At 34.8% G+C, this 16245-nt stretch overlaps 1 protein-coding gene across 1 annotated transcript in view; it reads left to right on the top strand.

Annotated features, from left to right (window-relative positions):
• The window catches only part of eIF5B (eukaryotic translation initiation factor 5B), a 184438-nt gene extending 168663 nt beyond the window's left edge, over positions 1-15775 (top strand). The window contains exons 8-9 of the mRNA XM_067789922.1: positions 1565-1726; positions 14869-15775. Of these exons, the coding sequence (XP_067646023.1) occupies positions 1565-1726; positions 14869-14976 (270 nt within the window). The 3' untranslated portion in view covers positions 14977-15775. The remainder of the gene's footprint in view (positions 1-1564; positions 1727-14868) is intronic.
• The last annotated feature ends 470 nt before the right edge of the window (positions 15776-16245 follow it).

Here is a 16245-nt window from a genome sequence, read left to right on the forward strand (position 1 = left end):
AAGTGGATTTATAGCAATTAAAAGGAAAATCTTTAAATTAAAAAAAATGGGCGTGGCACCGCCCCTTTTATGACTAAGCAATTTTTTATGTTTCGGGAGCCATAACTAGAAGAAAAATTAATGGATCGTAATAAAATTGTGTACACATATTTTCATTATAGCAGGAAATATTTCTAGTAAAAATGGACGGGATCGGTTAAAGACCACGGCAACTTAGATATAAAACAAGTTTAAAAGGGTCATAGACTTAGCAAAAAATAGTTTTGAATCAATGATATTTCACTTATCAAGTTTTATTGTAAGAGGAAATGGGGAGAAATTTTTTGTTTAAACGGGCGGTGTCACGTGTTATGTACAAAAGTAATTTATCTGAAATCAAATGTACAATTGAAGCTCACGCTGAGTATATAATGTTCGGTTACACCCGGTTATTAGGAGATTTTAGAATTTTTTTCGAGTACGCAGTTTTGTAGCTCATGCAGTTTGACCTAAACGATGTGCAAGTCAAAACGAACAAGTAAGGAAGTCTAAGTTTGGGTGAAACCGAACATTACATACCCAGCTGTACATTTGAAATGCTGTTGTTGTTTGTTTTGTGTGCTTAATAGTGTTACAAGGCTGCGCAATAATACATATGCATATGGTTCTATTCTGAACAAATTTTTCTTCGAGTTATAGATCCCGAAACATAAAAAATTGCGGTGCACACACCCACTTTTTAAAATTTGAAGTTTTTCCTATTAATTGCTATAAATCCACTTGAGAAATGCAATACCATTGATAAAAAATACTTTTTGCAAAGATATAGCTTATTTTATTCGTCCACGACCCTTTTAAAAATCTTTTATATAAAAGTGGGCGTGGTCCTTAACCGATTTCGTTAATTTTTCTTCAAAGCATTCCCTATAGTAAAGGCGACCTCTCTCCCGAATTTTGTTACGATAGGTTTAACAATTTTTGATTTATGATTAATAATATTCGTAAAATTGATTTTATGACAGTAGGCGGTGCCGCGCCCATTTAAAAATTTTTTTTCGAATCTTTATCAAGACTCTCAATATCAGTCCACACGTCAAATTTCAACATTCTAGGTGTATTATTTACTAAATAATCAGGTTTTTTGTGTTTTCCAAAATGTTATATATATAAAAAGTGGGCGTGGTTATCATCCGATTTCGCTCATTTTCAATACCAATCTATTCTGGGTGCAGATAAGCTCGTGTACCAAATTTGGCGAGATATCTCAATATTTACTGAAGTTATCGTGTTAAGGGACAGACGGACGGACGAACATGGCTTAATAAACTTTATTCCGATACTGATGATTTTGATATATGGAAGTCTATATCTAACTCGATTCCTTTATACCTGTACAATTAACCGTTATTCAATCAAAGTTATAATACCCTGTGTTGTACAAGTACAGCTGGGTATAACTAGTGAGCTCTCATTCTTCGATAGTATATTGAAGTATTTTTTTTTTTTAAATAAAACCACACTATTTAGTCTACTAAAAACTTTAAAACGAAGTACTAAATATTATTCATTTTATATTATTTTCCAGTTTGTTGACATTGGTATTGTTACGTCGATCGAATCGAATCACAAGAACATAGACAGCGCACGAAAGGGACAAGAGATTTGCATTAAAATTGATCCGATTCCAGGTGAATCGCCAAAAATGTTTGGAAGACATTTCGAAGCAGATGATATGCTTGTGAGCAAGGTAAGATTCTACAATCTTTTTCTTATTAGTTTAGTAGATTCAGACAGAAATAGCTTAAGTTTATAAAATTTGAGTGTGCCTGAAAGCAAATACGTTTTAATTATTTATTCGTGACTGATTTCATCTTCCTATCATCTGCTGTTTGATTTTCATTCAATACGTACCTATGTATGTATGTATGTATATATGTAAGTGCAAAACTTTGAGTTCTTTAAAGTATAAAAAGTTCAAAGAACTAAGCGTTAATTGGGTGGGGTTACTCATACGCACTGGCAGCGCGCTGTGGATTGGATTTGCAACGTGCACGCACACACAACTACAAATATTTGTTGTATGTATGCTTATGCATGTATGGTTATAACTACATGCTTAAAAGGTCGTTTGAAGGTTATTGTGCTATTTTTAAGCATTATTTGACAATATTTATTGTGATACTGTGTGGTGGTCGTTTGTGACGTCAATCTCAGCTTCCCTTGCTGTTGTCACCTGTATATTGTACATGAGTATAATAAAATGGCGAGGAAGGAGAAACGCTAGCTATGCTTACAGTGTTCATGTATGTAGCTGTCTGTGTGATGTTCTACAACGTTCAACGTCATACGAATTACCGTACCGATTCAATCATAAACGTTTTTTTATACTCAGTTGAGCAGAGCTCACAGAGTATATTAACTTTGATTGGATAACGGTTGGTTGTACAGGTATAAAGGAATCGAGATAGATATAGACTTCCATATATCAAAATCATCAGTATCGAAAAAAAATTTGATTAAGCCATGTCCGTCCGTCCGTCCGTCCGTCTGTCCGTTAACACGATAACTTGAGTAAATTTTGAGATATCTTGACGAAATTTGGTATGCAGATTCCTGGGCGCTCATCTCAGATCACTATTTAAAATGAACGATATCGGACTATAACCACGCCCACTTTTTCGATATCGAAAATTTCGAAAAATCGAAAAATTGCGATAATTCATTACCAAAGAGGGATAAAGCGATGAAACTTGGTAGGTGCGTTGAACTTATGACGCAGAATAGAAAATAAGTAAAATTTTGGACAACGGGCGTGGCACCGCCCACTTTTAAAAGAAGGTAATTTAGAAGTTTTGCAAGCTGTAATTTGGCAGTCGTTGAAGATATCATGATAAAATTTGGCAGGAATGTTACTCCTATTACTATATGTAAGCCTAAAAAAAATTAGCAAAATCGGAGAACGACCACGCCCACTTTTAAAAAAAAATTTTTTTTTCAAGTGAAATTTTTACAAAAAATTTAATATCTTTACAGTATTTAAGTAAATTATGTCAACATTCAACTCCAGTAATGATATGGTGCAACAAAATACAAAAATAAAAGAAAATTTCAAAATGGGCATGGCTCCGCCCTTTTTCATTTGATTTGTCTAGGATACATTTAATGCCATAAGTCGAACAAAAATTTTCCAATCCTTGTGAAATTTGGTAGCGGCTTAGATTATAGAACAATATCTGTTTTCTGTGAAAAAGGGCGAAATCGGTTGAAGCCACGCCCAGTTTTAATACACAGTCGACCGTCTGTCCTTCCGCTCGGCTTTTAACACGATAACTTGAGCAAAAATCGATATATCTTTACTGAACTCAGTTCACATAATTATCTGAACTCACTTTCTATTGGTATAAAAAATGTCCGAAATCTGACTATGACCACGCCCACTTGTTCGATATCGAAAATTACGAAAAATGAAAAACCTGCCATAATTCTATACCAAATACGAAAAAAGGTTAAACATGGTAACTGGATTGGTTTATTGACGCAAAATATAACTTTAGAAAAAAACTTTGTAAAATGTGTGTGACACCTACCATATTAAGTAGAAGAAAATGAAAAAGTTCTGCAGGGCGAAATCAAAAGCCCTTGGAATCTTGGCAGGAATACTGTTCGTGGTATTACATATATAAATAAATTAGCTGTACCCGGCAGATGATGTTCTGGGTCGCCCTGGTCCACATTTTGGTCGATATCTCGAAAACGCCTTCACACCACTCCTTTTTAAAATTCTTATTAATACCTTTAATTTGACACCCATATTGTACAAACACATTATAGAGTCACCCCTGGTCCACTTTTATGGCGATATATCGAAAAGGCGTCCACCTATAGAACTAAGGCCCATTCCCTTTTAAAATACTCATTATCACCTTTCGTTTGATACCCATAATGTACAAACGCATTCTAGAGTCAACTCTGGTCCACCTTTATAACGATATCCCGAAAAGGCGTCCACCTATAGTATTAAGGCCCACGCCCTTTTAAAATACTCGTTAACACCTTTCATTTGATACCCATATCGTACAAACGCATTCTAGAGTCATCCCTGGTCCACCTTTATGGCGATATCTGGAAAAGGCGTCCACCCTTAGAACTAAGGCCCACCCACTTTTAAAATACTCATTAACACCTTTCATTTGATACCCATATTGTACAAACGCATTCTAGAGTCATCCCTGGTCCACCTTTATGGCGATATCTCGAAAAGGCGTCCACCCATAGAACTAAGGCACACCCACTTTTAAAATACTCATTAACACCTTTCATTTGATACCCTTATTGTACAAAGGCATTCTAGAGTCACCCCTGGTCTACCTTTATAACGATATCCCGAAAAGGCGTCCACCTATAGAACTAAGGCCCACTCCCTTTTAAAATACTCATTAACACCTTTCATTTGATACCTTTATTGTACAAAGCATTCTAGAGTAACCCCTGGTCCACCTTTATAACGATATCCCGAAAAGGCGTCCACCTATAGAATTAAGGCCAACTCCCTTTTAAAATACTCATTAACACCTTTCATTTGATACCCTTATTGTACAAAGCCATTCTAGAGTCACCCCTGGTCTACCTTTATAACGATATCCCGAAAAGGCGTCCACCTATAGAACTAAGGCCCACTCCCTTTTAAAATACTCATTAACACCTTTCATTTGATACCCATATCGTACAAACAAATTCTAGAGTCACCCCTGGTCCACCTTTATGGCAATATCTCGAAAAGGCGTCAACCCATAGAACTAAGGCCCACTCCCTTTTAAAACACTCATTAACACCTTTCGTTTGATACCCTTATTGTACAAACGCATTGTAGAGTCACCCCTGGTCCACCTTTATAACGATATCCCGAAAAGGCGTCCACCTATAGAAGTAAGGCCCACTCCCTTTTAAAATACTCATTAACACCTTTCATTTGATCCCCATATTGTACAAACGCATTCTAGAGTCACCCCTGCTCCACCTTTATGGCGATATCTCGAAAAGGCGTCCACCTATAGAACTAAGGCCCACTCCCTTTTAAAATACTCATTAACACCTTTCATTTGATACCCATATTGTACAAACGCATTCTAGAGTCATCCCTGGTCCACCTTTATGGCGATATCTCGAAAAGGCGTCCACCCTTAGAACTAAGGCCCACTCCCTTTTAAAATACTCATGAACACCTTTCATTTGATACCCTTATTGTACAAAGGCATTCTAGAGTCACCCCTGGTCCACCTTTATAACGATATCCCGAAAAGGCGTCCACCTATAGAACTAAGGCCCACTCCCTTTTAAAATACTCATTAACACCTTTCATTTGATACCCATATTGTACAAACGCATTCTAGAGTCACCCCTGCTCCACCTTTATGGCGATATCTCGAAAAGGCGTCCACCCTTAGAACTAAGGCCCACTCCCTTTTAAAATACTCATTAACACCTTTCATTTGATACCCTTATTGTACAAACGCATTCTAGAGTCATCCCTGGTCCACCTTTATGGCGATATCCCGAAAAGGCGTCCACCTATAGAACTAAGGCCCACTCCCTTTTAAAATACTCATTAACACCTTTCATTTGATACCCTTATTGTACAAAAGCATTCTAGAGTCACCCCTGGTCCACCTTTATAACGATATCCCGAAAAGGCGTCCACCTATAGAACTAAGGCCCACTCCCTTTTAAAATACTCATTAACACCTTTCATTTGATACCCATATTGTACAAACGCATTCTAGAGTCACCCCTGCTCCACCTTTATGGCGATATCTCGAAAAGGCGTCCACCCTTAGAACTAAGGCCCACTCCCTTTTAAAATACTCATTAACACCTTTCATTTGATACCCTTATTGTACAAACGCATTCTAGAGTCATCCCTGGTCCACCTTTATGGCGATATCCCGAAAAGGCGTCCACCTATAGAACTAAGGCCCACTCCCTTTTAAAATACTCATTAACACCTTTCATTTGATACCCTTATTGTACAAAAGCATTCTAGAGTCACCCCTGGTCCACCTTTATAACGATATCCCGAAAAGGCGTCCACCTATAGAACTAAGGCCCACTCCCTTTTAAAATACTCATTAACACCTTTCATTTGATACCCATATTGTACAAACGCATTCTAGAGTCACCCCTGCTCCACCTTTATGGCGATATCTCGAAAAGGCGTCCACCTATAGAACTAAGGCCCACTCCCTTTTAAAATACTCATTAACACCTTTCATTTGATACCCATATTGTACAAACGCATTCTAGAGTCATCCCTGGTCCACCTTTATGGCGATATCTCGAAAAGGCGTCCACCCTTAGAACTAAGGCCCACCCACTTTTAAAATACTCATTAACACCTTTTATTTAGTACCCATATCGTACAAATTAATTCTAGAGCTGGTCCACCTTTATGGCAATATCTCGAAAAGGCGTCCACCCATAGAACTAAGGCCCACTCCCTTTTAAAATACTCATTAACACCTTTCATTTGATACCCATATTGTACAAACGCATTCTAGAGTCATCCCTGGTCCACCTTTATGGCGATATCTCGAAAAGGCGTCCACCCTTAGAACTAAGGCCCACCCACTTTTAAAATACTCATTAACACCTTTTATTTAGTACCCATATCGTACAAATTAATTCTAGAGCTGGTCCACCTTTATGGCAATATCTCGAAAAGGCGTCCACCCATAGAACTAAGGCCCACTCCCTTTTAAAATACTCATTAACACCTTTTATTTAGTACCCATATCGTACAAATTAATTCTAGAGCTGGTCCACCTTTATGGCAATATCTCGAAAAGGCGTCCACCCATAGAACTAAGGCCCACTCCCTTTTAAAATACTCATTAACACCTTTTATTTGGTACCCATATCGTACAAACTAATTCTAGAGTCACCCCTGGTCCACCTTTATAACGATATTCCGAAAAGGCGTCCACCTATAGAACTAAGGCCCACTCCCTTTTAAAATACTCATTAACACCTTTCATTTGATACCCATATCGTACAAACAAATTCTAGAGTCACCCATGGTCCACCTTTATGGCGATATCTCGAAAAGCCGTCCACCTATAGAACTATGGCCCACTTCCTCTTAAAATACTCTTTAATACCTGCCATTTGATACGCATGTCATACAAATACATTCCAGGGTTACCCGAGGTTCATTTTCCTACATGGTGATTTTCCCTTATTTTGTCTCCATAGCTCTCAACTGAGTATGTAATGTTCGGTTACACCCGAACTTAGCCTTCCTTACTTGTTTACAATAAGATTTAATTTGTTAAGAGGAGAAATGGAACAAAAGGGGCGCTACTGCAAGTGACAGTGATTGTATGCTGAAATCGTTAACGAGCTGTTTTTAGCTCAAAGGTGTTTTACAATAGACAGAAGAAATTTGAATGAAAGTATGGTGTTGTTAATGGTTTTGTAGCTGTGGTGTTATCGCCTTCTTAATGATTTCAATTTACTTAGTCGAAAGTGAGTTGCCTGTAATGGCGTTTTTTTATACCCAGCTGTACTTGTACACAGGGCAGTATAACTTTGATTGGATAACGGTTGGCTGTACAAGTATAAAGGAATCGAGATAGATATAGACTTCCATATATCAAAATCATTAGTATCGAAAAAAAATTTGATTGAGCCATGTCCGTCCGTCCGACCGCCTTTCCGTCAACACGATAACTTGAGTAAATATTGAGATACCAGAATAGATTGGTATTGAAAATAGCGAAATCGGATGATAACCATGTCCACTTTTTATATATATAGAATTTTGGAAAACACAAAAAACCTGATTATTTCGTAAATAATACACCTAGAATGTTGAAATTTGACGTGTGAACTGATATTGAGATTCTTGATACAAATTTGAAAGAGAATTTTTAAATGGGCGTGACTCCGCCCACTTGTGATAAAATCAATTTTACAAATATTAATCATAAATAAAAATCGTTAAACCTATCGTAACGAAATTCGGCAGAGAGGTTGCCTTTACTATAAGGAATGCTTTGAAGATTAATTATCAAAATCGAAAAACTTCAAATTTTAAGAAATGAGCGTGGCACCGCCCCTTTTATGACTAATGCGGCAGTTACCCACCGACGTGTGCCGTACGTAAGCACGTTTGTCGTACGAAGCACGTTTGACCGAACTCTCAAGCCCGTAGGAATCAATGTGTGCGTCCGTGTACATGTACATAACATATTTGTGTGTGTATTGTTTACAGATAAGCACTGTTGCCACTGACCATTTTGCATGTATGCTTATGGAAACATCAACTTTTTCCAATTTAATTTTTGATATTGTAAAAGGCCGGAATACATATTAAATAAGTATAAATAGATTAAATATTTATAATCAGCACTTTTACATAATTATTTCGAATTATTTCCACAATTTTTCAAACTTTAATTAGGCGTTTTTGCATAAAATTGCAAAAGGTCAAAAATTAGCGCACAAAAGTTTACTAGGCAACTCTGTCTAGTGAGAGAGCGATCAGCTGACACGTTCTTACGGAAAAAATCAAAATTTTTTTCATTTCTACGTTCCGGGCTACGTACGTACGGGCGTTGCACGTCGGTGAGTTTTCGTTTACATTGCACACTCATAAGATAGGTCGTGTCAGCTGACACGTTTTTTCTACGTACGTTCGTGGGTAACTGCCGCATAAGCAATTTTCTATGTTTCGGTAGCCATAACTCGAAGAAAAATTAGTTCAGAATATAACCATATGTATATGGGATATTCCATCCCATTTCGACCAATTTTGTACCCGACCCCTTTAGAATTGGCTGAAAGTTTTGCTTCTTTTTCTAGCTTACGAAAGATGTTTCTCAGAATTTTTTAAAATTTTTTCATCCAACTCAAAAAAAGTTATGAATTTTAAAAAAAACACCGTTTTTGTTTTCAAAATGCTATAAATTTTTCAAAAATTGACCATTTGGGATCTTTTTTTTTTTTAAAATTGGTTTTTAAATGTACTTTTCGGAAAAAATACAAAAAAATTTTTAAAGTTTTTTTTTTTCAATTAAATAAAAAAAAAAATATCGGCCACTCCGGGATTAGTGGGAATGATTGCAGAATTGATTGAAGTTTTTTATGAATGGCGAAATTCGAAAAATCTCGAAAAACTGAAAAATTACAAAAAAAAAAAAAAATTTAAAATTAAAAAAATTAAAAAAAAAAAAACGATCCCAAACGGTAAATTTTTAAAAAAGTTATAGCATTTTGAAAAAAAACGGTGTTTTTTTTTTAAATTCATAACTTTTTTTGAGTTGGATGAAAAAATTTTAAAAAATTCTGAAAAACGTCTTTCGTAAGCTAGAAAAATAAGAAAAACTTTCAGCCAATTCTAAAGGGGTCGGTTCAAAATTTGTCGAAATGGGATGGAATACCCCATATGTATTATTGCGCAGCCTTGTAACCCTATTAAGCACACAAAAAAAAAAACAACAACAGCATTTCAAGTATACAGCTGGGTATGTAATGTTCGGTTTCACCCGAAATTAGACTTTCTTACTTGTTTTTTTTTTTTTTTCAATTTTTAAAGGTGAGAGTGAAAAAGCAGTAAAAAAGAACACGAACCGAAATTTGTATACACAGCTGCGAGTCTTTTTAACTAAAGAATAATGTCTGAAAATTCTACAAGAGCACCCAACGTATGAAAAAAAATTTCAAAATCCGACTCCTGGAGAAATGATAATGACGATCAGGTGATCGACGTACTGAGCGTGCTTAAGTTTTGGAAGCAACTCTTTTTCGTATTCTTATATAGCGAGTGAGATGATGAAACCGATAGCTCAATCCCTGACGACGAAATATACGTTCGGCCACCCTACTGTGTGAGAATGGCAATATACCTGATATAAATAACAAAGCGCGGCGAAAAGATTGATCATTCGCGAAGTTATTCAAACACCGAGGCAAAGAGTTTGTAAAGAGCATTTACTCTTTTACGAAATTATGCGAACGAGCGCATACTTTCATAATGGAACTTAATTGTGCTCTGCCTGATCTACAGGAATGGCGATCCCCGAAACAGCGCTAATTAGTTCTTACTGGGACGTTTTCCGCCATCCCTTGTCAAATTTGGTTTGGAGGCGAACCGGTTTCGGCTTTACAATTGAAGTTCAGAAATTTATAAGTCAAGTTTGGAATTTTAAATTCATGTTCAGAAAATTACAACTCAAGTTCAGAATTTCCAATTTAAATTCAGAAATTTACAATTCAAATTCAGAAAGTCACAATTCAAGTTCAGAAACTTCAATCTAAGTTCAGAAAATTACAATTCAAGATCAGAAAACTTCATTTCAAGTTCAGAAAATTACAATTCAAGTTCAGAAAGTTTGTCAGAAATTTTTTTTATGCATAAATAAAAGTATGTAAGATGGTAAATATTGGCGCTAATAATTTGATACAAGGATATGAAGGCCTACTATCTGTCAAGGAAGCATTGGACATCTTAACTCACTTAAATCAATTTTGCTCACATGAAGGCGAAAAAAACCGTTTCCTCTCTTCTCTCTCCTCCTCCCATAAGAGGTCAGTTACAAGGACATCAAGCTATATCTTAAAGGTCACAAGCATTGAGTATGACAGCAGTGATGACGATATCAACGGAACGTCCACAATTACGCAAATAACGCATAAGTACTCTGTGCACAGATCAAGTCTTCCTCCACCTGTCTCTAGCAATTCTGTGGAGGTCTCCACTGCTTCCAAACTGCGGAGTCAACTGAAGTACTTTCATGGCCGGAGCGTCCACTTGCACTTGTTGGAAAGAGTTATCCTCCGTTTGATTTCTTAGCTCGGGATGTACCCGCCTTGGAGAAAACTGGGGGTACAGTATATCCAAGCCACCACTGTCAACCAAGTATCAAAACTTCCGCAAATAACATATAAGTATTACATTACTTAGTATGAATTGGAATAACTTTTGCAAAATAGCGCCCTACTTTTTTTTCTGAATTTGAATTGTAATTTTCTGAACTTGAAAGGCAATTTTCTGAACTTGAACTGTAATTTTCTGAACTTGAATTGTAATTTTCTGAATTTAAATTGGAATTTCTGAACCTGCATTGTAATTTTCTGAACTTGAATTGGAAACTCTGAACTTGAATTGTAAATTTCTGAATTTAAACTGGAAATTCTGAACTTGAATTGTAATTTTCTGAACTTGAACTGCAATTTTCTGAACTTGAGTTGTAAATTTTTTGAAACAGATTAATGTTTAAGGACCGGTTATATTTTTGGAGCTGGTAACACCTTGGAACCGTTAAATTTTTGGAAAACCGGTGTCCTCTTTGGAACCGGCGACTTTTTTGTAATGAGAATCTTGATGTAACCCATAGGACTTGCAATGGGGAACTACTAATTTAATTGGCTCTTAACCATTTAAACGGTTTTGGCAGTCCAACAAGCCATATCGCTGTGCTTACTGGCGCCAGTTGGTAATAATAATTTAAATCGTTTTTCACCTCGTCCTTCCAGCGGAGGGGCGCCGCTCTTTTCTCAGTTTCCGTAGGAGGGTTAAAAATAGGAGCCTTTTTCAAACAATTCCATTCACAGCCTTGATTTGTTTGATATGGAAATAAAATTTATAAAATATTCTTAATATATTTTTAGCTACACAAAGCCCGTTATCATAATGCACATAGTTTTCACAACGTAAGTCTAACTTGAGAGCGAAAAACCCGAATTTCGCGAATATATTTAAAATGTAGTAATGCCGCTTACATCTGAAGGACATTATTTGATCGATTACTGTATTCTTCCTAAGAACAACTGTATATAAAATTATTGCAGCATTGAAACTATTTTTAGAACACTTTTAAAACTAAAATAATGCCGCAAAATTTGTAATCCGACCTACCCCATTCAATCTCCCCCTCCCAACTGCGTTAACATTTGAACCCCTTGCATGAGAATTCATTGAAAAGTTGCAGTCATTGTCCTCGTTTCATTCAAGGTTCGTATCCTAAATGTAGTACACTAACGCACATACATACAAACTTTAGTACATACATATAAAAGTTGGCTGAAATGCATTTACCGTGCTGCCGGTTTGTTGCAGCCAATACCGCTTGCTGTTTGTTTCTTGCCTATTTCTACGTCCCTCCCCCATCTTTACTTCTTGCTGTTGACGTCATTGCTCACCTTCTGTTTTATTTCAGTCGGTCGTTGACATTTTAGCCGGCTGGCTATCTTTTCTGCAATAACCTATTTTGCAGTTTACTCATACTTTGTTGTTGCAGTTCTACTTTTCGCATTTGTAGTGTACTTTCCCATTCATGCTACATACTCGCACCGCACCTCTTTTGCGCTTCTGTGTATGTGCTTTGGTGCTAAGTTAAATTGACCTACATTTTGAGCTCACTCAGTGCCATTTGTTGTTTAAGTTTGTTCTGAATGAATTTTGCCGTTGCCATATTGCTGCGTTATTCGGTGCTGAGCAATCCTCCTATGGGGTTGAGTGCATTCTATTTTTAGCTTCATGTGACCTCAAGGCTACTTAAGTTTTGGCCTCGTTTTCTGTTGCAGTTCGTTTGTTAGCGGCTCAGCTTGCTATTTGTAGAAATTAATTGATAAAAAATTGTTTGCATAAGTTTTGAAGGATTTTCCTTTGATTTAAGATTTGGAAGAGAACGTTAGGTTAGGCTAAGCTGGCCGGTCCTTAAGAGCCACACATAGACTTAATATGCCCAGACAGTTACCGTAAGTTTGCTCAACCAAACTTGAAAACTCTGTCAACAGCTAGGGCTTATGTTATAAAAAGAAAAATGTGGCAGCATTGCAAATACCAGAGGTTTTTATGACCCACCGTACTTGTTGCTTTTAGACCTTCAATATTAGGATTGAATAGGAAGATAGTTCATTTGCTTAGAAATAAAACATTCTGGGTAGAAGCGGAAATCTTCTTGTTTCCTACGTGCTACTTGTGAAGGTTCCGCTGCCCAAGATATTTCAGTCTGTAGATAGTGCCAGGAATAAAAGATCACTTTTCCATCCACGCGGTTATTTGGTATCTTCGGGTCTACAACGATAACGACCTTAGAAAAAAAGCAGAAAAAAAGAGGACAAAAAAATGAAAAACTTAAAAAAGTAATAAACAATGAAATGAAAAAATTTAAAAATAATGTAAAAAAAAAAAACAAATTAAAAAATTAAAAATATTATAAAAAGAAAATGAGAAACCTAAAAAAAACAAAAAAAGAAAAAAAAAAAAAAAAATTAAATAAAGCTATTAAAAAATAAACCATAATATAATTAAAAACTTTTTTCAAAAAATGTTCAAATAAAAACTCCATCTTCCATGCGCGCGGTTCTTTGGTATCTTCGAGTCCGGTATAAAGCGAAACATAGACTTATAAAGTAACTTAAGAATTTTTCTTCTTGCACTGGCGTACCTTTCACCCTAGGTACTTATGAATATTTGAAGTACTAAAAAAAACGTACAAGTCATCAAACGAAATAAATTTTTTTTATAAAATAATGATCAAATCTTTTTGTTTTTATCGGCCTATTGATAAATGACTCAAGGTTCGATTCGAGCTCAAGGCCAGAAAAATAATTTTTTTTTTTTCAAATGATAATTATTGTTATTTTTAAATTTTTCTATAATTGAAAAATTGTATTTTGTTTTTGGAATAGTAAGTAGAAAATTTTTCAGAAGATAAAATAATGATCAAAAAATTCAAAAGAAATGAAAAAAATAACAATACATAATAAAGTTGAAAAAACATAATAATAATAATTAAAAACGAAAAAATAAAAAAAAAAAAATAAAGAAATTAAAAAAAAAATTAAAATATTAAAAAAAAAAAATATAAAAACCATGTAAACGGCATAAAGAAATAAACAAAATAAATATAAAAGAAATTAAAAAACAAAATAAATATAAAAGAAATTAAAAAACAACAAAGAAATAAACAAAATTAACATATTTAAAAACTAAAAAAAATTAAATATTAAAAAAAAAAAACATAACAAAAAAACTAAAATATACATATGTTCTGGCAAACTTGATATAAGGAACACTGCTCAAGCTGCTGGTTATGTGTATGTAATATTTTTCGTTGCCTTGTACATAAGTGTGGCTGCTTGCTTTAATGTGTACATGTACATAAGAGTGGCTGCTTGCTGTTCTTGTTGTGATTATTTACTAATAGCATAGTGATGCTAAAATTTGCCACAATATCTACATCAGTGAGCTGCCATTTTTTATGTTTTAAGGTTATTAGTCGACTAACCAAAAAATTAGTATTAGTGCATACACAAACAAAGAATATCAAGTACCTATATCCACTAAAACACATTTACATAGTCATGCTTCGTAAAATGAATAACTGCTCATAAGCCACGAAGCCGTTCAGTACTCAATTGTCTTATTGAGCAAGAAAGTCAACTGTGTTATACGAAAACACTAATTTGAATCAGTATGACTAACAGTACAATAAAATGAATATAGTCATATCAGTCTTCTGACGCTAGCAACACAACGATGTACACGAAACTAAACTGACAACAGCGCTAAAGAAAAACCGATAATAAACGAGTATACAGTGTATTACACACGAAACCAACATGCTACTGAGTTAAAGCGACTATGATTTCAGTTTATACTCAACAATGTCATATATGTATGGGACATATGTGTTGCGGGGCAGTCGTATGTATTTTCCATTTTATGTGCTAAGCACTCATAGTATTTGTCTGTACTTGACTAAGTACATATTTAGACACAATTTTTTGGCTCATGACTAAGTGCACTAATTTTATTAGTACTCAAAGCAGACCTCTGATCTACATATTGATTACATCTCACATGCTTTTCTCTTTTATTTGCAGATCTCACGTCAGAGCATTGACGCTTGCAAGGACTATTTCCGTGATGACTTAATTAAGGCTGATTGGTCACTTATGGTTGAACTTAAGAAACTTTTTGAAATTTTATAAGCTTACAATAGAAAAGCGCGCATAAAAACAAAATCAATAATTAAAAAACATATATTTAATTAAATAAACAGAAAATATTGTACTGCAATCAGCAAAACGTAAACAAAAAATAAATACAAATAAGTTGACAAACAAAACAAAACAAATGCAAACAAACACATGCAACAGCGCAGCACATAAAATAAAAAAAATTTAAAAAAAAACTGCAGTAAACTAACAGCAAAAAATGTCATCAGCAAATTCGTCACTTTTTCGGTTTTTCACTACCTGTTTATTTTTCACTCTTTGTTACCTCTCCCACCTTACATACAAACTATGTTTTACTATCTACAAAATGTAGTTATGTTCTGGTTAATATTTTTTTTGTTGATTTTTTAATCTCCTTGTATTTATATTTATTGAAATTGTTAATTTGATTGCTTTCATTACAATTTTCAACTGAAAATAGTCCATTCGTATGTATCCTCGAAATAAATATTTATTCATGCAATATTTTTTATCTTTATATTTAAACATTTTTTATTTATTTTGAACGAACTTGAGTTCTTAATATGATGAATGCGCAAAAATTAAAAAAAAATTTAAATATTAAACAAAAAATGTTTTCTAGTTTTCCTTTCAGTTAAACAAATTTACTATAATTCTAGACTTGAAAATTATTTTAAAATGCAAATACTTATAAATATTTTGTGCAAAAACTATTTTTTATATTTATAATTTTTTATAGTGAATGTGCATGAAAAAAAATCTATCAATATAATAACTAAATAACAATAAATAAATAAAGATAATATTTATTAAAAGTAAAAATGAACTTATTTAAATAATAATGAGGTCTTGCAGTATATACAGCCGTGCGCACAAAAATAGCAACAAAAATTAGACTGGCCCATAAATCAGCAAGGTTTGTACACTTGACCTATACGTATTTCGATGTGCTGAATTCGAATCTGGGTCCCGTTTAGCTCGACCTCCCCCGAAACGTGTAGTTAATTCTTAAAGAACAACAAAGTCAAAAGTCGAGAAAGGATCTACGGGATGCATTTTTTTTTTAGTAATGCGGGTCGCATGCCCCCTAAAACCCCTCACTGGGAAGCAGTCTTTGGGGGAGAGCATGTAAATATAATTTTGACGTTACTTCGGGATCATCTCGGGAACCTTTAACGTCTGTTTCATGGATTATATCGGAACTATTTTGGAACCATTTCGTGATAATTTCTTGGTTCGGAGTTTTTTCGCAATCACTCAGAAAGTATTCGGAATCATTTT

The sequence above is a fragment of the Eurosta solidaginis genome, chromosome 5, assembly GCF_040869045.1.
Source record: "Eurosta solidaginis isolate ZX-2024a chromosome 5, ASM4086904v1, whole genome shotgun sequence".
Taxonomy (NCBI): Eukaryota; Metazoa; Arthropoda; class Insecta; order Diptera; family Tephritidae; genus Eurosta; species Eurosta solidaginis.